This window comes from Suricata suricatta, chromosome 3, assembly GCF_006229205.1.
Source record: "Suricata suricatta isolate VVHF042 chromosome 3, meerkat_22Aug2017_6uvM2_HiC, whole genome shotgun sequence".
Lineage (NCBI taxonomy): Eukaryota > Metazoa > Chordata > Mammalia > Carnivora > Herpestidae > Suricata > Suricata suricatta.
The window spans coordinates 448,940-471,550 of NC_043702.1; the positions used below are offsets into that span (position 1 = coordinate 448,940).

A 22,611-nucleotide genomic window follows, 5' to 3' on the forward strand; every position below is an offset into this window, starting at 1 on the left:
CTTCCGCCGCCCAGCCCGGCCCGGGGGGCGGCTACGTGTCACCACTGCGCATGGGCCGCGGCGCCGGCTCGGGAAGAGTGAGAAACTTTCCGGAGTCCGCGGTGCCGGCCCGCGCCCACCCCCACCTCTTGCCTCCCCCGGCGGCCGCCCCCACGGAGTCCCGCTCTCTCCGTGCCGCCCCCCGCCACCAACCCCGTAGTCCGGCGCGGGGGAGGGGAGGCCGACCTGGGCCCAGGCCGCTGACGTGGGCGTCCGGCCGCAGAGTTGACCCCACCCACCACCGCTCCCCCACCCCGCGCGCGCCCCTCCCCTGCCTCGGCCTGGGGGAGGCTTGCGGTGCTGGGGGTACAGCTCTGGCCCTGTAGGGCAGGGTCGGGGCCAGCAGGGCGTCAGGACCCCGCGAAGGCCCAGCCGCACCTCCACCTGCTGCCTGCTTACGTGGTCGGCTGGGTCTGCTGCTCTGGGGGGCTGCAGTGCAACTTGGACGCACCCCAGGGTCGGCGCACGAAAAATACTTTACGGAAAAATACCGAATTTGGATGAAAGGCAGGGAAGCCGAGCGCGGTACTGCCCCTTTAAGCCTGTCCCCGCCCGCGGGCTCGCGTGGCCTGTGGGAGGGCCTGCTGAGGTGGCATCTGCGAAAGTTCCTCCTGCGGGACGGGTGCCACTTCAGAACTGGGGAGCCGCTCACCTGGCCCGCGTGCGAACTTCCGGCCCGTCGGGATTGCGATTTGTTCTCAGGTGTGGTGCGTGCGGCTTGAGAAGTACGGTGGGGGGAACTTGTTTTCCTTGCAGGCTTACTGTGGGGATAGAGGAAAAGAGTTTTAATTGTGTAAGAAGAAGAAAATCCTGGGTTTGCACTTTCAGTCCTGTCGGGTGTGGGAGGCAGGAGCGTGTTCGGTGGCCCAGACCAGGTTCTGTCCTCTGCAAAGACTTCTCTTTGGAAAATGTAATTGACAGTCACGAGGGATCCACATGGACTTATCGTCCCGAGGCAAAATAAGTGAAACTCACCCTGGGAAGATTTCCTGTGGGGTATTCGCCAGGACTGGGGTTCGGCCGGGATCCCCGGAAGGTCTCGCCGCGTTGCTCCCCTGTGGGAGTCAGGCTGCTTGCAGCTCAGGGGGTCGCGGACCCGCGCTCTGCTTCGGTCTCTCCCTTTCCCTTGGTTCTTGTTCTGTTTGCTGGATAGTTCTATTTTGAGAAGTGCCTTTTTTTCCCCCCTGTGGACGCTTAGCACTCTGAGAAACAAGACTTAAAGTCCGGGGTGAGAATAGTTTGAGATTTGCATTCAGTGGATCCGAATGCTTCCTGCAGGGAAGGTAGTGGAGAACAAGCAGAAGGATCAGGGACCATGGCGCCCGGGAGCGGACCTGGAGCAGACTCGCCCGAAAGATCGGCGGCGAGAAGGGGGAGTGAGTTGTGGATCTTGGCGCTGCGAACAAACGGCGCACTCTGGCTGTGCAGAGGTGGAGCGGGGCTCCTTCGGGAGGCGCGGCAGGGCCTGTCTGGTAGCATCGAAGTTGCCGAAGTTCTCTTCCAGGGCGGATTTGAGCAGCGTTCTTGGATTCATGGACGAGCTGTGACAGCACGCGTTTGGCCCGTGCTCTGTGTCCATGGGGCCTGTGTGTCAGGGCTCCTGGGAACTTGAGATAGCAGCGGTCACTGTAGTCATCTCGGACTCGAGTGCGGGTCTTCTTGTGCGCGGTCTGTGGAGGCCCAGTGAGGTAGAGGCAGGTAGGCAGTCCTGAGAGCACCAGGCGGGCTGAGTGAGCCTTTCATGGAACCTTCCAGCAGAGCCTCAGGTGAAGGGAGCTCTGCATTTACTTATGGGTCACCAGGTATGTGCTTAAAACGGATGTGTAAAACATGGGTTTTTGAGAAGTTAAAAAAAAAAAAAGCGGCCTTGCCTATGGATATCGAGCCCCAGATGTTAACTCCGTTGCTGGTTGTGGTCCAGTCCTTCCCACTGGGATGAACTGCCCTTGGGAATACGGGGACTAGAGACCCGTGTGTCCTGTCACAGAAGTCCGGAGTTTTCTGGAGATCCTCTGTCCTTCTGTTGCCCCAGGGCCTGTGCACACATGGGGGCGTTAGAGGCTCTGGGACAGACTCTCCCTGAGGTTCACTAGTTGGCCTGTGATCCTTTCTTGAGCCTCTGGCACTGCGAGGTCCCACAGAAGAGTGAGCTGGAGTGGGAATTGCTTGTCACAGACCTGTGGCTGGGGGGTGTGGACAGGGACTGTACTTGGCAGGGTTGTGTGGCTGTCGTCGGGCACTGAAGATCTGTCCCGTCAGGAAGGCAGGGGGATGGGTCCGCAGGAGCAGAGAGAAGAGCACGTGGGTATAGTTGATCATGTGGGGAACCTGGGTTACTAGGGGAGTGTCTGAGAGTTTTAGGAAAGTAACATGGGCTCCTGGCACGACCTAGAGTGGACGGCTATTGAGATGCAAGGTCAGCAGGTAAAAGGGCAGGTGCAACCCAGGTGGAAGTTCTGAGTGAGAAAGGCTGGGCAGAGCCCTGGGTTCTGGCTTCACCGTCGGTGCTTTGACCTAGAACACCTCCATCTTGTGCCACGACTAGCTAAGTGTGCACTGGCCAGACATTTGGAATTCCAAGGAGTGCTCATTTTTTGCACCTTGTCAACATCAACATGTGAACGTGCTACGCGGATACTTTGATTTAATGGAAAAGGCTTAATCTTCAGAATTTACAGGTTAGAATTGTTGGAGACAGGTTCTCAAATAAAACGACCCCGGTCAGCTTGTCCCCACTGTTTTCCCTCTGTCTCAGGGTGCGCACCAGTGTCTTGGGCCCCAGAGAGGCTCGTGTGACTGAAGCCTCGCATTTAGAGTTTTGTGTTGGTTTTGTTTTTAATTCCTGAAATGCTCTGGACAATGACACCCTTTTAAGTCGGTGCACCCGATTGCTGTGAACTGCCTTCCAGGCCCCTGAATCATGCATGTCACGGGCAAGAATTTGGGACATTATTCTCCAGTCAGGTAGTAGGATATTCTTGCTGTTTGTTGACTCGCCTGCCTCAGACATACACCCAACCCTTGTCATAAAGTCTCGTTTATTGCACTCTGCTGAGTACGGGCGGTGATTTGCGTAAAGTGGCAGGTAACCTACCTGGCAGCCTCGCTCTCCCAAAGTGCTGAAGGCAAGGTGACCCACACCCTCTTCACAGAGTGGTTCTCCGTCCTTCCCAGATGGTCTTTGAAGGTTCCTTCCAACCCTGCTATTTTATGGCCTGGTTTCTAACTCCCCGGTGGATTAGAAGGGACCGGAGGAGTTTTACAGGATAACAGCGGGAACAAAGTGAGCACCAGACACAGCGAGCTGTGAAGCCAGCGGCTCTCGGCCACCCCGAGATGCTCAGGAGGAGCCCCCGAGGTCCACATTCTGTTCTGGGTCATGGAATGTTTTTGCTTCTGGCTTAGCAGTCAGAGATTAAGAGAAGTACAGGAGAAATTCGTCAACCATGCAAGAGAACAGACCATCAATTTTATAAGGATTTTACTTCAAAATGGGTAAATTGAAAAGTTTTGGCATTGAGGGCTCACTCCCTCCGGTCCAGGGAAAAGTTGCCCCCCAAAAGTTCTAGATGGTTTACATTTAACTGTAAGAGGTTTAATTGAAACCAGTATCCTGAGGGCAAAGAGCATCCCCTTTTTTTCCCAAAAACCTTGTCTAAATGTTGGTATTAGTAACCGAAGGGTAGATAATGTCTTGCTCTCTTCTGGTCAGGAGGTGGAAGGGTCTGGGTTGTGGAACGCAGAGAAGTAACCTCTCTCTGGTTTTGTCCTCCCTCCCGCTCCCTTCCTGCCCCACACCAGCAAAAACTGGCAGGCTGACAGACGCGGCCTCAGGACGGACTCTCTGGCTACTGACCGTTTTGCTGGTAAGTTTGACCGTCATTTCCTAAGGTGTCCTGTCCCTGGGCCGCACGTGCACACATTCCTTGTGGCTCAGAGAGGCTGGCGGCTCCAGGCGGGCAGTGGACGCGTGTGCCCTTCAGGTGCGTCATATGGTTGCCACCTGTGTTCTAGTTTTATGTTCAGTCAGGATTGTCTGAATTTGGATCTTGTTCTCTTTAGAAACGTAGAGCTTCGTTTTCTTAGATTTAGGAAGAGTTTTAACTGCGTTGTAAAAATTACACAAAGACATTTTACATCATTCGGCGCTCTCGCTGTTTTTTGGCCACGGTGGCACAGGACACATGGTGCATAGTTGTGTGAAGAAGTGGGTTCTTCCTGCCCTCACAGCAGCATGGAGCTCACCTGCAGTTGAAGGGAGGAAGCAAGCACCCCTGCCTCTGTGCTGAATGAGCCCCCTTTTCCAAATAAGGGGCGCTAGCTGTTAGAGCCCCGGAGTCCCACTGAGTATGGGGCGTTCGGGCATAGGGTGTGGAGGCAGAGACAGCGCTGGACTGAGGAACTTTTTACCCTTGGGTCCCCTTTGACTCCTGAGACACAGGACATCAGAGAATAACCCCCCGACACCTGTCAGAGGTTCTTACCCTCTGCCCCCCTGCTTCTTGCTGTTTCATTGAAAGAGGCTGCCCTTCCCACCTGTGGACCTGACAGCATCACCAGACAGTGCAGCGCACTGGGTCTGGCCCGTAGTGCCCGTGGTGCCCGAGATCCCTGCTGCAGACCCCCTTTGACTGGCTTTTGGTAGCAGCTCTCCTGTGATCTATTTATGAGCATCAGGAGGCGTGTGGGTGAACTAGCCGCAGAATGTCTGAGGTAGCTGTCAGGTAGGATGGCCGGCCGCGGGTCGGTGTGCAGGCGGTAGCCGACCCGGCCCTTCCTGGGACTGGAGCCTCTGCCTCCTCACTTGGAGGCTAACCTTGGAGGGAAGAGTTGTCCGCGGACCCTCCTTCGCTTGAGTTTTGCCTTTCGTCACTTGGTGAAAGTTAGGGTGTCCTGGTACCACATAGGTTGTATGTAAGTGAGGAGAATGGTGTGCTTTGCTGGGAAAACAGAATTAAACCCTTGGCTAAAACCCTGAGCTTAACAGTCTGGCTGCGCCTTGACCTTCTTCCCTCTGACCCCTCCTTCGTGCTCCAGTGGCTCACCCGGATTGTGCGCAGGCGTGAGATCAACCATGAGCTCCGTTGCAGTCTTGACCCAAGAGAGCTTTGCTGAACACCGAAGTGGGCTGGTTCCACAACAGATCAAAGGTGACGCCCCTTTTGTGCCTTTCTTCTTCACTCTGAGCCGTGGCTCCTTCTGCGTCTTTGTCAGATCTTCTGGCCTTTTAAAAGCGCCTTTGGGACCGCCGTTGCGGGTCGGAGGCTGGGCTCCCCCTTCCTGTGCACGCCGTTCGCCGCTGGCCCCCTTGCGTACAGCATGGGCTTGAGCGGCAGCGGTGAGGATTTCTGGATACAGAAACGCTTCAGCTGTGGGCCACTGTATGGAAAGCCGGTGGTTTGGGTCACTGGTAATTAATGGGACTTTTTTTCAAAATTGCTATCCACTACTTGTGTTGAATTAAAATCCTTCAAAATATGTGTATTTGCATAAACAGGATAACTTGAGTTGAATGCTAAATTTTCATTTGTAATCCTTCATCTGTGTGCAGATTCTATAAAATTTTCAGGTGAAGGTGTAGGTTTTTCTGTTCCAGGTCCTAAACCTTAAATGATTTCTAATAGCTGAATCAACTATCAGTTCTTAAGTTTCATTAAAATTAAAATTGCACTTTGTCAGGCCCGCAGGCCGTGTTTCGAGGGTTCATTTATCGCTAGGGCTGTGGGGACGCAAATACTGCCGAGCGCTGTGGGGCTCAGCCTTCCCACACGACCCGGCTGCCCTGCGGGGCCTCCTGCTCTGGATGAGGGCCGATGGGTGCTGACGGGACCCGGGGTTCTCCCGGCGTCCCAGGGCGGCACAGCCACTTGGCTAGAAGTGGTGTGCCCAGCGTGGCCCGGAGGCCTGATTCCAAAGGTCATCTCCCGGCTCTGTGTGCACATCTACTCAGTCTGCTTTTCATGGGGCCCTGCCATTGCCAGGGCACTTGGGGGGGACCCTGAACAGCCCCACTCCTGCTTTCACGGAACCGTGGTTAACAACAAAAAAACCCGTGAATGATTAGGGTGCTGTGGGGGGCGGAAGCGGTGAGTGCTCCGGGGCCAGATTTCCACCAGGCTTGTTGCTCCGGCCAGGGTTAGGAGGGGGCGGCCGGAGACGGGCCGGGCTCTGCGGCTGAGGTGGTTCTCGTGGGCCGAGCTGAGCATGACGTTATTCTGTGCTGCAAACTGAAGGGTTGTATGTGCCAGGCGTTGACATAGTTGTGATTCTTTAAGCACAGGATTAGACAACTCTTGGGCTCAAATTCTTTGTGGTAAGGCCTGTTTCCATGGGGCTCACCCCACTCGGGGGAGTAGGGCGCCCGGTGTCTGGGCTGGCCCCTCCAGGCCACTCGCTGAACCTGAGGGCGCTGTGCCTGGTGACCTCCCAGGGCCCTTTACTGACTATCACTGAATGAAGAGATGGGGGTGGGGTGACACTCAAGCGGTTAATGTTCTGTTTCTCTCATTTACTTATTTATTTTGACATTAAAAGTCTCCAAGTGTCTTTTTCGTCTATTGTTGAAAGCATTGTGCTTCCTTTTAATCTGGGTTGGCTGGTCCAGTTGCTACTTTAAATTCGGAAGAGGAGAGCGACCCTCCCACCTACAAAGATGCCTTCCCTCCACTGCCTGAGAAAGCGGCTTGCGTGGAGAGCGGCCAGGAGGCTGCTGGCGCCTGGAGCAACAAGATCCGGCCCATCAAAGCCTCCGTCATCACTCAGGTAGAAGCCCCGTTCCTCCGTCGTCCGCTGCTCCCAGCACGACGTGGTAGCGTCTGAGGGAGTGGGTTTTTCCCTCACGATAATGGGAGTGCTTTGGGCATTGGGGGGGGGGGCGCGGCTTTCAGAGAAAATCAGCCCCCCACTGCTGGGGAAGCGTCCTCACACTCACTGGGTGGCCCTAGTGCTCGGAAGAGCGGGCCCCTTGGGTCTTCCGGTCTCTGATCCGGGCTCCGTGACACCTGTTTTCTTGGCTTTCTTTGATCTCACTAGTCCATCTCTCTGCTCCCCTAACCTGGGACGTTGGCGAGTAACCTCTGGTCTCTGTGTGAACTTCTGCCGTGCTTGTTGATTATTTGCCACCCATGTGGCAAGAAGCCCCCTTCCCTGAGCCTGAACCTCCTAACCACCTGCATGCTGGGTCTTCCCATCTTCCCAGCAGCTCTCTGAGATGGGCCTGGTGCCCTCCTGGTCTTCCCGACCTTGTTAAAGCACCACGTTCACTCGGGTTCAGGGCCAAAGCCAGGGGTCGTTTGGGTTCCTTCTGCTTCCGCCCTTGCCTCTGCTCCGCGCCTTCTCCGTAGAGCAGCCCGAGCACGCCTCTCTCATTGCTTTCTCATCTCGCTGTCCAGGGGGCTGGGGGATCCGGTTCCTTCCTTCCTCCTGCTTGGACTGCACCCCACCATGCTCCCACTGTTCCCTTATCTGCCCCCTTTTTACTGCCCTCCCCCTTTCACTCACCCTCCTCTCTGAGTATGGCTGTTCTGTGTCTCCCTTTTGCTCCGCCCCTCTCACCTCCCTGTCTGTTCCCTTCACTGTGCTGTTACCTGGTGCTCCCTTGCTGTCTGTCTGTATCAGGGTGCAGTTCTCTTCTGGAGCTTCAGCCTCCTGCCCTGAGGCGCTTTCTGCAGCTGGGTGGGTCTCCGGCGCCCTCTCCCTGGCTGTAGAGGAAGGGATTGGAGGCGGGTGCTTAGGAGTGAGTGAACTCCAGCTCTTTACTCTGTATTCAGTGCCCACACACGTAACCGTCCTCTGGCTCTTGGTCTCTTTACCTTCCCTTTTTTACTTTTCCTGAGCAGGTGTTCCACGTGCCCTTGGAGGAGAGAAAATACAAAGACATGAACCAGTTTGGAGAAGGCGAACAAGCAAAAATCTGCCTGGAGATCATGCAGAGGACCGGTGCCCATCTGGAGCTGTCTCTCGCCAAAGACCAGGGCCTCTCCATCATGGTGTCGGGGAAGCTAGACGCCGTCATGAAAGCCCGAAAGGACATTGTTGCTAGACTGCAGACTCAGGTGGGTCCCCAGCCGAGTGTTCCGGGGCCGGCTGCCGGCTGCTGCAGGTGCGGCTCTGGCTTCAGCAGGCCCTCCCCCGCTGGGGAAGCACCCCGTGGAGCCTCCTGGCATTTTTATTTGAAAAACCACTAAATCAGGGATGGAAGTGGGACACCTGCTGTTTTCGCTGTTTGAGTGACCTGGAAGGTACAGGCTTGTGTGAGAGGCTGAGACACATCACGAAGCTGGCTTGCCGGGCAGTGTCGTCAGGGCGCCTCCGCAGGTCGCTGGTGCCCAGGGAGTCGCACGAGTGTCTGTGCATTGCTGGTTAGATACACCTTTCTGGGCCCTAAACTCAGGAGATTACAAATTCAGATGTTGTTTTGAACCAGTTCCATAGTCCTTAGTAGTCTGCTACCTGTACTTGGAATTGATGGGGGAGCTGTTCTAATAAATAAGTAAACCCGTGATACCTTTCTCCATTAGCGGTGTCATGTAAAGGTGAAGGTCAATACAGAGAATCTGACTAAAATGTCTTATGACAGATACAGCATTAGACAGTTTAGTTAGAGGTGGAGGTTCTGGGGCGCCTGGGTGGCTCAGGCAGTTAAATGTCTGACTCTTGGTTTTGGCTCAGGTCATGATCTCACACCTTTGTGGGTTCAGGTCCAGCATCAGATCAGACTGTGCTGGCAGGCTTTGCTGCTTGGGATTCTATCTCCCCCTCTCTCTGCCCCTCCCCTACTTGTCCTCCCTCTGTCTGTCTCAAAACAAACTTTAAAAAGAAAGGAACGGGGCTCCTATCAGTGCCTGTCTGGATGGCTCAGTGGGTTGAGTGTCAGACTCTTGATTTTGGCTCAGGTTATGATCCCAGGTTTGTGGGATCAAGCTCCACATCAGGTTCTGCGGGGAGTGCAAAGCCTGCTTGGGATTCTCTCTCTCTCCTTCTGCCCCTGCCCCCCAGCTCGTGCTATCTCTGTCTCAAAAAAAAAAGTTGGGAGAGGGTTCTGGGAGCACCTGGCTTTGTCAATTGGAAAAGCATGAAACTCTTGATCTTGGGTTCTTGGGATCTCTAGTCCCACACGGGGTATAGAGATTACTTAAAAATACAGTCTTTAAAGAAAAAAAGAAACGAGGGTTCTACCTACCTGCCACTGATCTTCTGCAAACTCATGGGGGAGCTGACTCTAGAATGTAGTGGCTGAAAGCAGGGGGCTGTGGGGCAAGAGCAGGGGCTTACCAGGGAGGAGGGCAGCTGCCCTGTGCCGTCCGAGCTCAGTCACCCCGTCCTGCGGGCCTCGGGAGAGTTGCTTAACTCCCCACTAGCTTCAGGGAACGAAATCTGGAAACAACGGAAGCACTTCCTCAGCTTCCTGCTGATGTGGTTGGTGAATAAACCGAATATTTGGTGAGTGAGCAGTGGGCGGGGAGAATGCCTGACCCACCCCACTGCCCCCCACCCCACTCCTCTGCCCAGCCTTTACTGTAAAGCAAATCCCAGACATGGTCATCTGTAACTTCAATGTGGTTCTTCCCCTACCTTTTTGTTTGTTTGTTTTATAATCTACCATGCTGTTAATCATCAAAATTAATAGTATTTTTTAAGTTACTTACTTTGAGAGACCGAGAGAAAGTGCGTGCTTTTGCAGGGGAGAGGGAAAGAGAATCCCAAGCAGGTTCCACACTGTTGGTACAGAGCCCAACATGGGTCTTGATCCCATGAATTGTGAGATCATGACCTGAGCCAAGGTCAAGAGTCAGACACTGAACGGACTGAGCCACTCAGTTGGCCCTAAAATAGTAATTTCATAATATCTACATATTAAGCCCAGTCTGTGGGCTTCTTGCATTATCTCCATTTGTCTTTTGAGTCGACTTGTGCAAACCAGGACCCCCTGCTGTGTGTGTTGTGCTCACCGCCGCCGAGCCTTAATGCCGTGATTTTCTGGGATGAGCAGGGTTCGCTTTACCCCATTGTCCGTTGTTCCTTCCTGTAAACTGGGAGTTAGCTCCAGTGGTTGGTTACTTTTATGTTCAACTTGTTTGGGAGGAGAACAGGTGGGTGGTCCTGTATGGTTGCTGTTGATTCCAAGACTAGACTTCAGTCCTCAGCAAATCCATCCGTTAATCTTTTGCTTAGTAGCCATGTCATCTGCAGACAGCCTAAATTCATTGGGGTGCGGATGGCCGCCTTCTAACCCTCCCTTCCTCCTGGCCCCCGCGTTGCCTGATTACTTGGTGTTCTTGTGAAGAGCTTTCCTTTGCCAGCTGCTGAGTCCGTGTTCAGTCTGCACTGACACTCTTGGCATCTTCACTGGGGGTCCTTGACTCTTCTCAGCATCGTTAGGAACTTTTGACGGGTTGATTTAGTCGTTCTTTATGGTGAAGTTTGCGTCATCTTTGGACAGTGGGACCCCTTAGGCTTGGCCTCCTGCAGCCTTCTGGGGTGATCATTCATGTCCATTACGCCCTAATTTCGAACACAGAGACGTGCGGGCCGACTGTAGCCACAGACCTGAAGTCAGCTGTCCGTCCAGGAACTCTGTGCCTTTTTTTAATATATATAATGGTTTTTGAGGTTTACTTTGGAGAGAGAGACAGAATCCAGAGCAGGCTGAGCTGTCAGCACAGAGTCTGACACAGGGCTCGAGCCCATGAACCACCAGATCCTGACCTAGGCCAAAGACGAACACTTAACTGACTGAGCCCCTCAGGGGCGTTCTCTGCCTTTTTATGAGGAAGTTGCATGAGTACTAAGTGTAGTTCTAATTAAGATGAATGACGAGGGAGTTTTAAAATTGCTTGAAGGAATTTATGGTCTCATTTTGAGACACAGTTTGGTTGGGAGAGTCAGATCTGTGTAAGAAGGTTCCTCGGCCTCCTTGTCCCTCTCTCCCCTGCTGGGTGGCCATTCTGAGCCTTTGTTGTAGCCTTCCCTTGTTTGGGTTTGAGAACAGAAGCAGAAGGTAGCTTGCTCGCACCCCGTTCTTTCCTGTGTATTTTCTGCAGGTGTGCATGCGTCAGCTAACAGCGGCCTTCTCCTCTGGCGGTGCCGCACGCTCCTCGGGCATTGCTGTTGACGGGCGTTTGGGTGTCTCCCCAGCTTCTGTTACAGCTGTGTCGGGGTAAAAACCTGTGCAGATGGGATTTCCTGTTTGACCCCATCTGTCTTCAGAGGCGTCTCCTGGCAGGCAGGAAGCCGGGCGAGGGCCACGCAGGCGTCATTCTGCAGTAGCAGCCAGGCCCTGGCCCTCGGGTGCTGGGCACTGTTTGTGCCCGGGGGCCTCCCCCACAGGCTTGCCCTCCCGATCAGAGACTTGGGCTTTTGGCAGTTTGTAAAGAAGCTGAGTGTACTTTTAATGGATTTTTCAGATGCGCAGGATTGTTTTATTTACTTGTTTATCTGAAAGTGTGAGTGGTGGAGGGGCAGACGGGGAGAGAGAGAGAATCTCCAGCGGCGTCCACACCGTCAGGACAGAGTCCACTCTGGAGCTTGCTCCTCTGACCACGAGATCTGACCTGAGCCGAGATCAAGAGTTGGACACTCAACCAACTGAGCCACCCAGGCGCCCCAGTATTGAGTGCCTGTTTAATACTGACGCATGCTTTGCATTTTCTCTGTGCACGCTCTCTTCTTTGGTCTTTTCTATCAAGTTGAAGTATCCACCTTGCTCAGTATATTAGGGCTCTTAAAACCCTGCACCTTATGAATAACGATTCCCAGCTGGCCATTTGTTCTTGATCTTGGTATGTTTTGCTGTGTGATGTGTTCTTCAGGTGTAGTCACATTCACTACTGTTGTTTATTTTGAGTCCTTGCTAGGAAACTTTGTTTCACTTCCGGGTTGTAAGAAACTTCATCTTTTGTCTGGTGCTGGAAGGGTGTTAGGAATTTCTCACGGACAGTGGGAGGTGCAGATCCAGTTTCATCCTTTTCCATATGGCTCTTAGGTCGTCAACACCATTTTTAAAAGTTTTCCCCCAGTGATTTGAGTGGCTGTTTTTATGAAGTCCTAAATTTTCATATTAACTTGTTTCTGTTCGTGCGTTTTCAGTTGTGACCTGTTGGTTTGTCTCTCTCTGTACTAATACTCTGTTTTAAGGGTAGTGATTTTATATTCTCATTTATATCTAGTGCAGTTATTGGTCCCCTTTCAGGATTTTCCTTGTCCCATTCTGTTTTATTCTGCCATGCATACTTTATGATCTACTTTTTGCTTAGAATTGCATTAGATCTTTTAAGGAGTGTTTTGTGATTTTTTTTTCTTTTCCTTTTTTTTTTTTTTTTTTTTTGAAAGAGAGAGGGCACAAGTAAGTGAGAGGCAGAGAGAGAGAGAAAGAATCCCGAGGGGCAGAGCAGGAGAGAGAAGTGGGGCTCACCTGACACGGGCCCACACTCACCTAGTATGGGACTCGAACTCTTGAACCATGAGACGAGGTCCGATGGCTTAATGACTTTGCCACCCCAGGCGCCCTGTCCAGTGCTCTCTGACACGTCTTGTGTTGGGCCAGGTCTAGCTACTTAGCTACCTTTTTTTTTTTTTCTTTTTCTTTTTTTGGCCTGTTGGAAATGGCTGTTCTTATGCATTCTGTCTTCTAACCAGTTGCCATCAGTATAAGATAAAGCTGTTTTGGTGCTGCTCTGACTTTCTTCTCCGTTACATACCTTAGACGTTTGATAAAGCGGTGGTTTCCCAGGGCTTCTGGAGGCCCAGGCCCGCGGCTCCTCCCCGTCCCATGGCTGTGCCTGCTCTGCCCGAGAGGTGGACGATGCCCCCCCCCCCCCCCCCCCCCGAGGGAGCCTCCCGCTGTGCAGCTCCGAGCGCAGGCTGAGTCGGGTGCACATATTTTGTCATGTTACAAAAATAACACATCCATTGATGTTCATGTTCTTGCACATTTTAAATCACAAATCGATTTATATTTTGTGGAAATGATCGTTTGGTTTTTTTTTTTTTCCTTAGGTCAACGTTATTATACATCAACGACATGATTATTATATAAACTGATTTCCTCATTGATCCATTTTTGGAGCATATGTTATTCGATTAGAACGTGTAACAAGCTGGTGGTCTGTATTTCTGTGCTGATGGGAAGTGAGGGTCTCTGGGCACAGCGTGACGTTTTTGTCTTGAACGTCCGGTAGTCCGCCATAAGATGGTATTTTGGAGGCAGGGGGAAGCGGGCTGACGGAGTTTCTGCTGCCCAAGTGCTGGGGCTCTCGTCCTCGGTGGTTTAAATCCTCTTAGTGGCTACTTTCTGTGCAGCGTTGGGAAGACAGAGTGTCTCCTCCTGGCTGTCTGACTTCAGAAAGCTGCTTAATTTCTAGCAGTTGGACTCATTGAATGAAGGCTTTGGACTATTTCTATTTTATTTTCTCAGACAAGTTGTCTATTTTAATTGGTTGTAAAAGAGATACGAAAAAGAATTTATTAGGGATATAGGACTTATGTCTGAAAAAAAAATAGCCTAGTTTTCCAAAAACAAAATTTAGTCAGTACATACCTCTTCTCCTGCCGTGTCCTCGGAGGGCATTGACAGTCACGGAAGTGGAAAACGAGACGCCGTTCCTGAATATTTCTGATCTCGCAGTGGCCTGTGGGGCTGAGGAGATGTTGGGGACAATAGGCACCTCAAACTGACGAGGACAGCGGCGCACGCGACATGGGGCCATGGGGCTGTGTTCCGCTGGAGCCTTTCCTAGTCCAGAGGTCAGGTAGCCGTCCCCCAGGACACGACGCTTAACAGACCGATCTGAGGGGCAGGCTGGCGCTGACTGGCAGAACGGCCTTTCAGCCGGGAGAATATTGTGGAGAAATCAGGCTTTTTCAGAACCTACAAATACTGTTGTTTTCCCTGCCTCTCTTCTTCTTGTAGGCCTCAGCAACGGTTGCCATTCCCAAAGAACACCACCGCTTTGTTATTGGCAAAAATGGAGAGAAACTGCAAGACTTAGAGCTCAAAACTGCAACCAAAATCCAGATCCCACGCCCCGATGACGCCAGCAATCAGATCAGGATCACCGGCACCAAAGAAGGCATCGAGAAGGCTCGCCACGAAGTCCTGCTCATCTCGGCCGAGCAGGTGGGGCCCAGGAGGGGCCGGGAGCGTGCGCCCGGGCCTCAGCCGAGCTCCGTGCCTCCATGGCTCTGTCCTGTCCTTTCCAGGACAAACGTGCTGTCGAGAGGCTGGAGGTGGAGAAGGCCTTCCACCCCTTCATCGCTGGGCCTTATAACCGACTTGTCGGCGAGATCATGCAGGAGACGGGCACGCGCATCAACATCCCCCCGCCCAGCGTCAACCGCACGGAAATCGTCTTCACCGGAGAGAAGGAGCAGCTGGCCCAGGCGGTGGCGCGCATCAAGAAGATCTATGAGGAGAAGGTAGTGGCTGGCGGGGGGGGGGGCGTGCGGGGACTGTCACCTGGGGGTTGGCTGAGGTCCAGCCCTGCCCCTTATCCTCTCGTGCCCAGTTCGGTTTCCAGCCAGTTAGCAGGTGGGGCTGTTGGGCAGGGAAAGAGTGGGCAGAGCTTGGAGCCAGACGGCTGTGCGGCTGTGGGGCTGACGTAGCCCCCAGAGCCGATCACACGCGGGAGCTAGCTGTCAGCAGTGACCCCCGCCATAGTCTGTGAGGTCGGAGCCTCGCTCCTTGAGGCGGGGCAAGGACTTGGCATCCTCACCTCTTTGGACATGCACTTGAGTTAAATTCTCAGGTGATTCTTGTGAGGACGAAACCCAGTCCTTGACCAGAGGAGGTTCTGGGGGTCGCTGGTCCCCGTCTTCACTTGTGAGGGCTCACGAGTATGTAAGGCTCTGCCTCTTCTACCCCGTTACTCCTGGGTCCTCCCTTCTGACCCTCCCTCATGGTGCTCTTACTTAGAAAAAGAAGACCACGACCATCGCGGTGGAGGTGAAGAAGTCCCAGCACAAGTACGTCATCGGCCCCAAGGGCAACTCCTTACAGGAGGTCCTGGAGAGGACGGGCGTGTCTGTGGAGGTCCCGCCCTCGGACAGCGCCTCAGAGACCGTGACGCTTCGTGGCGAGCCTGAGAAGCTGGGGCAGGCGCTGACCGAAGTCTATGCCAAGGTAATTGCCGCCGAGAGTACGTGCCAGCTGCTACGTACGAGGCAGGGCGCCAGGTGCGGGGACCGTACCCAGGGGGCGCGTGCCCAGCTCTGGGGAGCACGAGAACACGCCAGCTGGACTCCGCAGACCCACCGCTCTGCCCCCTGGTCTCCTAGGCTAACAGTTTCACGGTGTCGTCTGTCTCTGCTCCTTCCTGGCTTCACCGGTTCATCATTGGCAAGAAAGGGCAGAACCTGGCCAAGATCACTCAGCAGATGCCCAAGGTGAGGGGGCCTCGCAAATGTGTTCCTTTTGAGTTCTTCTTGATCTTGCTCTGTTGCTCACATTTATTGCCGTTTATTCTGGGCGTGCCTCTGAAGACTGTGGCACAGGTTTAAAGATCAGTGGCTCTTTGTGACCGTCATTTATATGGTTAGCTGAGGAAGAACACAATAAAAAATTTGAGATAACTGTCCTTGTTTTGATGGTATTAATCAGAAGCTTGGTGTATCGGTAGGTGCAGTGAAGACTTTAGGAAAGGTCTCATTTATCAGGGCACAGTCACTTCACGACAGTTCCGTCTGTAAACGTGAAAGAGTAAACACGTGCACTGGTTGTGTGGAGTGTGACATGACAGCCTTTTCATGCTTTCTGCCTCTGTTCTTGGCATCTTCCCACTCTCCTGGAGGAGAGCGCAGCTGCCCGTGACCCTGCCCTGGTGACGTGCCCGAGAGCACGTCCGCTGTACTAGTCTCTGTTCACACTTGGTTTCCAGCGGACTCCTCAGTCACTCCCCTTAGGCCGGGAGTCCTGGTTCACACAGACGCAGCTGCTTCCTGGGGCCGCTCTCCTGTAGCAATGGCCGTGTCACATGTCGCCTTCTTGCCCGGCGTGTCCTAAGTGGGGACAGGGCTGGCCCTGCCTCTGGACCACCTTCAGACAGCTCTCTGGGTTCAGAGTTTCTCTCCGATCCTCGTCTGGTCGTTTGGTCGTTTTTAATGTCTATTTTTGAGAGAGAGAGATGGAGCACGAGCAGGGGAGGGGCAGAGAGAGAGGGACACACAGACGCCTAAGCAGGCTCTAGGCTCTTGAGTTGTCAGCCCAGAGCCTGATGGCAGGGCTTGAACTCCCCAACCACGAGATCGCGACCTGAGCCGAAGTCAGACGCTCAGCTGACTGAGCCCCCCCCCCCCCGGCGCCCCGATACTTGTCTCATTCTTTTACACAAGCAAAGAAGAGTGGACCTGGAATGGGGAAAGTGGTGCTAAGGTGCTTTTCATCTGTGGTTTTGGTGGTCGGCATGGCACGTTGTGAAGGATTTCACAGTTCCCGTATTTGGTGAGGCAGAGACGATTAGATCACAGGACTTAGTACCAAAATAATAGCTGTCCCCCAGTTGCCCTTTCCAGCCGTCTGTGGGGTCTGTGGACGTGGCGTTTCTGTGGGGCACTTGGGACTGGCTGCTGCCCCAGGAAAGCACTCACTCGTTCTCAGGACACCGCCGCTGTGCTGTCCTGGCCACCTCTTCCTTCATTGTGATGTGGCAGGTTCACATCGAGTTCACGGAAGGGGAGGACAAGATCACTCTGGAAGGCCCCACGGAGGATGTAAATGTGGCCCAGGAACAGATCGAAGCCATGGTCAAAGACCTGGTAAGGTGCCCTGTGCACACTGTGGGTACTGGGGAAGTAGGGGCCTGGCTGGGGTGTCCCTGCTCCAGGCAGACCTCGTGCAGGTGGGCCTGGGGACACCAGGGGTAGCCCAGGGCTGCACAACGGGCTCTGAAACAATGATGAGCTGGCCACGGCCAGGAAGTTCATGGACGGAGGAGACCTTGTTTTGAAGAAGTGTCTTGAAGGGGCCAGAAGCGCAGTCTCAGAACAGTGCCTGACAGCTGAGTGACAAACCACGGCAATAGCTGTCAGCTCCTGGTCTTTGGTTCTGGCTGATGTGGCCTCCAGAGCTTGTGTCTGGGCGCGTTCTGTGCCCCTCCCACAGATCACCCGGATGGACTACGTGGAGATCAACGTGGACCACAAGTTCCACAGGCACCTCATCGGGAAGAGCGGGGCCAACAGTGAGTGCGACCCACCGCCCCGAGGGTGGCCCTGGGGTTGGGGTTGGGTCACAGCCTCACACTCGTCTTCTCCTAAGGCTGTGGTGGGTCCAGAAGTGGTCGTGACCCTCCTGGTCAGTCATGGTGAAGGCTCACCTGAGTGCAATGGGGTGACGTCACTGGTTTCCTAGTCACTCCTGAACGGGCACCTGGTGGGGCTCTGCAAGGACACAGGGAGGTTCCGGTGGGCACGCGGTGCCGCGGCTGCCCGGGTGCGCTCTGTGTGATCAGGAGCGCACATGTGGTTCCCCGGCAGTGGTGTTCGGCGTGGGCTCTGCCCCACAGAAGGGTGTTTCCTAAAACGCGCCTTGGCCTGGTTTACTGGTGCGGCGACCCCAGGAGTCACGGTGCTCTTCCTGTCCCTGTCCCACCGCTAGTAGGAGGTGAGAGGGCAGCACACGCCCCACCCCGGGTTCGTCCCTAGGTGGCAGGGACGCGGCCATACAGACAGGGTCCCCTGTGAGTGTGCCCTCTCTGGTTTTTGCCTGATACAGTCCACATTTTGTTCACGGTAACCTGCGCATGTCAGCTGTGCCGTGTTGGGGTCAGGCTGGTGCTCCGGGGCCCGTGGCCCCCAGCGAGAGTGCACAGACGGAGCACCTGCTGCTCACAGCTCGAGTGTGCCGCAGCGCGACTGTCGTTGCGGTTGTGCATGTGTTGGTGAGCTCTGGGGTGTCTTCGTGTAAGAGCGCGTACCTCTGCACCCGCTGCTGGGGTCTGTTCACCAGGAGCGTGGGGCCCCCAGTGTGGGTCACATTAGCTCCGTTCGTCTTCCGGTTCTGTTCTCTCCCTCTTTTTTATTCATGAACCTCCTGCCTTGCTTCTGAGTCCTTGGCTCTTGTGCTCTGTGGTTCCATACTGGAACAGCACCTGCCCCGGCCCTCTCTGTATGTGCTCACAGCCCTCCTCAGTGACCCTGAGGAGCTTGGGCAAAATGCTGGCCTTGTTTCCTGGGGGCGGCCTCTCCAGGTTCTGGGGTCTGGGTCTCTGACTGCACACCCTGGGCTCTGTCCAAAGAAGGTGACAGAGGGTTTTCAACTTGACTTGTTTTGCAACGACAGTGCAGTCTCGATTTGGATCTGAGCTGACCGTGGGGTCTCTCTGGGCAGTAGCACGGCCTCCGTGGAGCCCTCAGCTGGTCATTGGGAGGCGTTCTTCTCGTCAGCTGATGGGAAGCCTCTGGTTTTCAGTGGTTGTTATTTTTCTTTTGTTGAGAGTAGTTTTGTGACTTGAGAACAGTGGTTCGGTTCCCAAACTCGTTTCCGCATTAGAAGCCCCAGGACCTAGTGTTCTAAGGCCTCGCCGAGCCCGGGCCAGCGAAGCCTCCTCCGCCGAGCTGTGTGTCCCTGACGCTCCTGGGGTGGCACCTGTGTGCCATCCAGGTGATGGCCACGCGTGAGAGTGGAGGGTCTTGTATTGGTGGCCGGATCACCCCCTTTGCTTGTAGGGTGACTGGTGAAGGTATTTGGGGGTTTAGTCCTATTGTCCAGGTACTTGATCACTGGTGGAACATACTAGATTCTGAGTCTGAAGCGTGTTTTTTTGTGTGTTCTTCAGTAAACAGAATCAAAGACCAGTACAAGGTGTCCGTGCGCATCCCTCCCGACAGTGAGAAGAGCAACCTTATCCGTATCGAGGGGGACCCGCAGGGCGTGCAGCAGGCCAAGCGGGAGCTGCTGGAGCTCGCCTCACGGATGGTGAGACCTGCGCCGGGCCCTGCCGGGGCGGCGCGCCCGCGTTCCCGTGCGGTCCTGGAGCACAGCACCGGCTCGCTTCTGGGGCGGCTCTGACCTGCTGGGGCCCGGGTGCTGTGCAGGGGGCTGGCTCCGCGGCAGGGTTTTGGCCTTGGCCATACCCCGGAGTCTGGGATGGTTTGAGTTCCAACTCCGGGGACCGTGATGGATTTTCTGGATTCTCAGAAGCACCCAGGGACTCGTGTGTGCAGCCCAGGTTGAAAGTCCCTGCTCTGTGGTTGTCTGCAACTCTAGAGGTTGGTGGGGGCTTTCCCGCTGCTGGACTGAAGTCCCCCTCCCCCCGGCTAAGCTGCCGGTGCTGGTGGGTTTCTCCTGATCGTGAGGCAGATGCAGATGGCCACGCAGCCGCGATCGTCGGCCTGGGCTGCACGTGAGAGTCCCTGAGACGCCTTTCAGCATCCAGAGGAGGGACAGGCCGCTGAGCCCTGGCGGGCTGCCGGGGCTCCCTTGGTCTGGGGTGTCTGGTGCCTCTGGGATTACTGAACCCTTGTTTCTCTGTCAGCCTGCCAGTCTGACCTAGAATCCCCCCGCCCAGGGCTGAATGGCTGGCTGCTCGTGTTCTTCTGTAGTCCCCCCTCTGCTTTCTCCGTTGTGTGTTTTCCTGCGGCGTGTCAGTGCGGCGGCTGGGGTGGGTGAGAGCCACAGCCGTGCGGGCTCACTGCCTGCGCCGAACCAGCCTTGATCATGCGCTCTGTGTTCCGGAAGGACCCCTGCCTGCAGGGCGCTGTGCCGGGCGTCTCGTTCTCGTCCGCGTGGAGCGAGGCCGCGCACTGGGGGTTCTGGGGTCCTGCGTGTGCTCGCTGTGGGAGGAGGGCGCCCCGCCCGTGTGCCGGGGAGTGCCGGCGTCCTCTCGCGGGCGCCCCCTGCCGCTAACGCCGCCCCCCACGTTGGGCTCTAGGAGAACGAGCGCACCAAGGACCTCCTCATCGAGCAGCGGTTCCACCGCACCATCATCGGCCAGAAGGGTGAACGGATCCGGGAAATTCGGGACAAGTTCCCGGAGGTAAGGGTTTCCCAGAGGCGTTCTTGAGTCCTCTAGGAGGGAGCGATTGGCACCGTTCTGGAATCCAGTCATTACTGGTCACTGAACTTGAATTTGTGATGATTTGTTCCAGGTTATCATCAACTTTCCAGACCCAGCACAAAAAAGTGATATTGTCCAACTCAGAGGGCCCAAGAATGAGGTGGAAAAATGCACAAAGTACATGCAGAAGATGGTGGCAGACCTGGTAGGGGCGCTTCCCTCCTTGGTTGTGACGCAGAGTTCCTGGCGGTGGAGGGACCTGGGGGACGTGTCCCAGCTTGGGGAAGCACACGGGGCCGGGATTGGTCTGCCGTCTCCACAGTGACGCCTTCGCTCGTAGCCCTGTGTGCTAGGCTGGCAGAGGCTGTCTGCGTTCTGCGGAATTACAGTGGGCGCCAGGCTCCTTGGGTCCTGGAGGGGCCTCGGCCACTCAGATAGGCTGTGCCGTCCGGTGAGGAAAGGCACGCACAGGCAGTTCCCTTCCTGGGAGCTGGAATGGGAACGGGTGGCTTGGGAAGTGCTGAGGCTGCTCACCGGTGGGGGGCGCCTGCTTTCTGTCGTCTCTAGTGGGGCTCGGCCCCGTCTCCCAGCGGCCTCGCTCGCTGGTGGCGGCACCACGGCGCGGAGCGCATTCACACTGCCCTGGAGCGTGGGGTTCCCGAGGGTGGCAGGGTCTGTGTGTCACCTTGAGGTGTGCTCTGGGCTTGCTTCCCCCGGCCTGGTGTCCTGGCCTCCACCGACCCTCGGCCAGCTCTGGCCCCGCCCTGCACACTCGTGGTGAAACTTGCACCGGACGGATGGCAGGGGTGTTGCCAGCTACTTTAATAAAGGTGGCTTCGCGTCCGTCAGCCGCCCCGTTAGCTGGTTGCCGAGTAAGTTGTCCCCCCACCCATTCTCGTGACGAGCCTCTGCAGGTCAGAGGTCAGATAGTGGGAGACGAAGTTGCTGCCGTTTCCTGTCCTTGGCGGAGGAAGGGAGCTCCCGCTCCTGCGTGCTGGCTAAGTGCGCCGTCCCTTCTCTTTCTAGGTGGAGAACAGTTACTCCATTTCTGTTCCCATCTTCAAGCAATTTCACAAGAACATCATTGGGAAAGGAGGCGCGAACATTAAAAAGGTGACTGGCCGGCTTGGCTGCACCCGGGCTCCCCTCAGCCTGCCCCGAAGGCCCGGGCCATCCTGGCCTGGCCTCGAAGGAGGAGCTGCCCAGCCCCCCAGCGCCAGCTCTCTCCCCCGGGAGGCCTGCTCCTCACGGGGTGCCGTCTGCTTGTAGATCCGAGAAGAGAGCAACACCAAGATCGACCTCCCAGCAGAGAACAGCAATTCGGAGACCATCATCATCACGGGCAAGCGGGCCAACTGCGAGGCGGCCCGGAGCCGGATCCTGTCCATCCAGAAAGACCTGGTAATGGCGTGTTTGGTGACAGGGTGCTGGCCTGGGGCTGGGCCCACGGCCCCGCAGCATGCTGGCCTCTGAGCGGCACTCGCCGATAGATCCAAGCAGGACCCCTGGACTCGGGTGCCTGGAAATCATGTCCTGCAGGCATTACAATGACATTTTTTCAATTTCTGAAAAATTAATGTGTAAAAAACTGATGTTGAAAGTTATGCACTCTGGTGAGTTACGGCGTGTGTGTCCATGAAGTCCTGGCTCCTGACAGGCTCTGAGTGACTCACGCCGTGTCTGGGGGCCCTGCTCCTGTGCTGCTGGGGTTCGTTGAGCTTTCCTGGATATGTGAGTTCAGCATGGTCATCAGTTCTGGAAAAATTGGGGCCACTGTTTTTGAGTATTTTTTTTCTCTCTGCCCTTGAGAGGGACTCGGGAGCTGTGGTTCAGCGCTGTGCTGAGTGGGAAGGAGAAGGGGCGTTTTCTTCTTTGAATTCAGGCCTGTCTGCAGTGTCTGATCTGTTTGTGGCCGCCCAGCGCGCCCGTCCCTTGGACGTCCTCGCTCGGGAGGCTTCGGTTGGAGGAGTGGGGTCTCTACATCTGACCCGCTCAGCCCCTGCTTTGCCTCTTGACCGAATGCAGGGTCGTGAAATGCCTTTCGTAGTGTTAGCGGCCCTCCCTCTCCCGGTTCTTGGTTTTATTATTTATTTAATTTAAGGTGGGGACGCAGAGGGAGACAATCCCATACAAGGCTCCACGGCCCAGCGTGGAACTCAATGTGGGGCTCGCTATGAGGACCGTGAGATCACGACCTGAGTTGAAGTCCCGAGTGGGATGCTCACCTGGGCTCCCCAGAGGCCCTCAACCCACTGGTTCTCGTGTCGGTGTCATTTCTGGGTTGTTTTCTGTTCTCTCACTGAGGCCGTTTTCTCTTGTCTTCGCACATGTGCTGGTTTTTCTTTGGGCCCGAAGTCAGGAGGTTTGCTTTGTTGGATGCTGGGTAGTCTTCAGGGGCTTTGAAACACTTTGCTCTTCTGTGAACTCACTCTTAAGACACATGAGGTTGGGTCACAGCAGTGCCTGCTCTGGGGCCTTCCCTCCCGCTGCTGGGGCGAGGCCACTCACACCCTGACACGTGGATGGTGCCGTGATCCCCTCTAGTGGTCCGCGGCTCCTCCCCGGGCCTCGGCCGTTCCTG

At 55.3% G+C, this 22,611-nt stretch overlaps 2 protein-coding genes across 2 annotated transcripts in view; one reads left to right on the top strand and one right to left on the bottom strand.

Moving 5' to 3' along the window:
- The window catches only part of LOC115288682, a 15,103-nt gene extending 12,745 nt beyond the window's left edge, over window positions 1–2,358 (bottom strand). Inside the window, exons 1-4 of the mRNA XM_029936150.1 lie at window positions 2,217–2,358; window positions 1,455–1,747; window positions 1,015–1,094; window positions 439–650 (exon numbers count right to left, since the gene is read on the bottom strand). Coding sequence (XP_029792010.1) covers window positions 439–650; window positions 1,015–1,094; window positions 1,455–1,747; window positions 2,217–2,358 — 727 coding nt within the window. The remainder of the gene's footprint in view (window positions 1–438; window positions 651–1,014; window positions 1,095–1,454; window positions 1,748–2,216) is intronic.
- Window positions 1–22,611, top strand: part of HDLBP (high density lipoprotein binding protein) — a 66,377-nt gene that overhangs the window by 30,564 nt on the left and 13,202 nt on the right. The window contains exons 2-16 of the mRNA XM_029933499.1: window positions 3,841–3,905; window positions 5,077–5,189; window positions 6,644–6,801; window positions 7,878–8,093; window positions 13,949–14,155; window positions 14,239–14,454; window positions 14,951–15,157; window positions 15,313–15,420; window positions 16,684–16,788; window positions 17,135–17,213; window positions 18,810–18,949; window positions 19,905–20,009; window positions 20,122–20,235; window positions 21,057–21,143; window positions 21,300–21,431. Coding sequence (XP_029789359.1) covers window positions 5,114–5,189; window positions 6,644–6,801; window positions 7,878–8,093; window positions 13,949–14,155; window positions 14,239–14,454; window positions 14,951–15,157; window positions 15,313–15,420; window positions 16,684–16,788; window positions 17,135–17,213; window positions 18,810–18,949; window positions 19,905–20,009; window positions 20,122–20,235; window positions 21,057–21,143; window positions 21,300–21,431 — 1,950 coding nt within the window. The 5' untranslated portion in view covers window positions 3,841–3,905; window positions 5,077–5,113. The remainder of the gene's footprint in view (window positions 1–3,840; window positions 3,906–5,076; window positions 5,190–6,643; window positions 6,802–7,877; window positions 8,094–13,948; window positions 14,156–14,238; window positions 14,455–14,950; window positions 15,158–15,312; window positions 15,421–16,683; window positions 16,789–17,134; window positions 17,214–18,809; window positions 18,950–19,904; window positions 20,010–20,121; window positions 20,236–21,056; window positions 21,144–21,299; window positions 21,432–22,611) is intronic.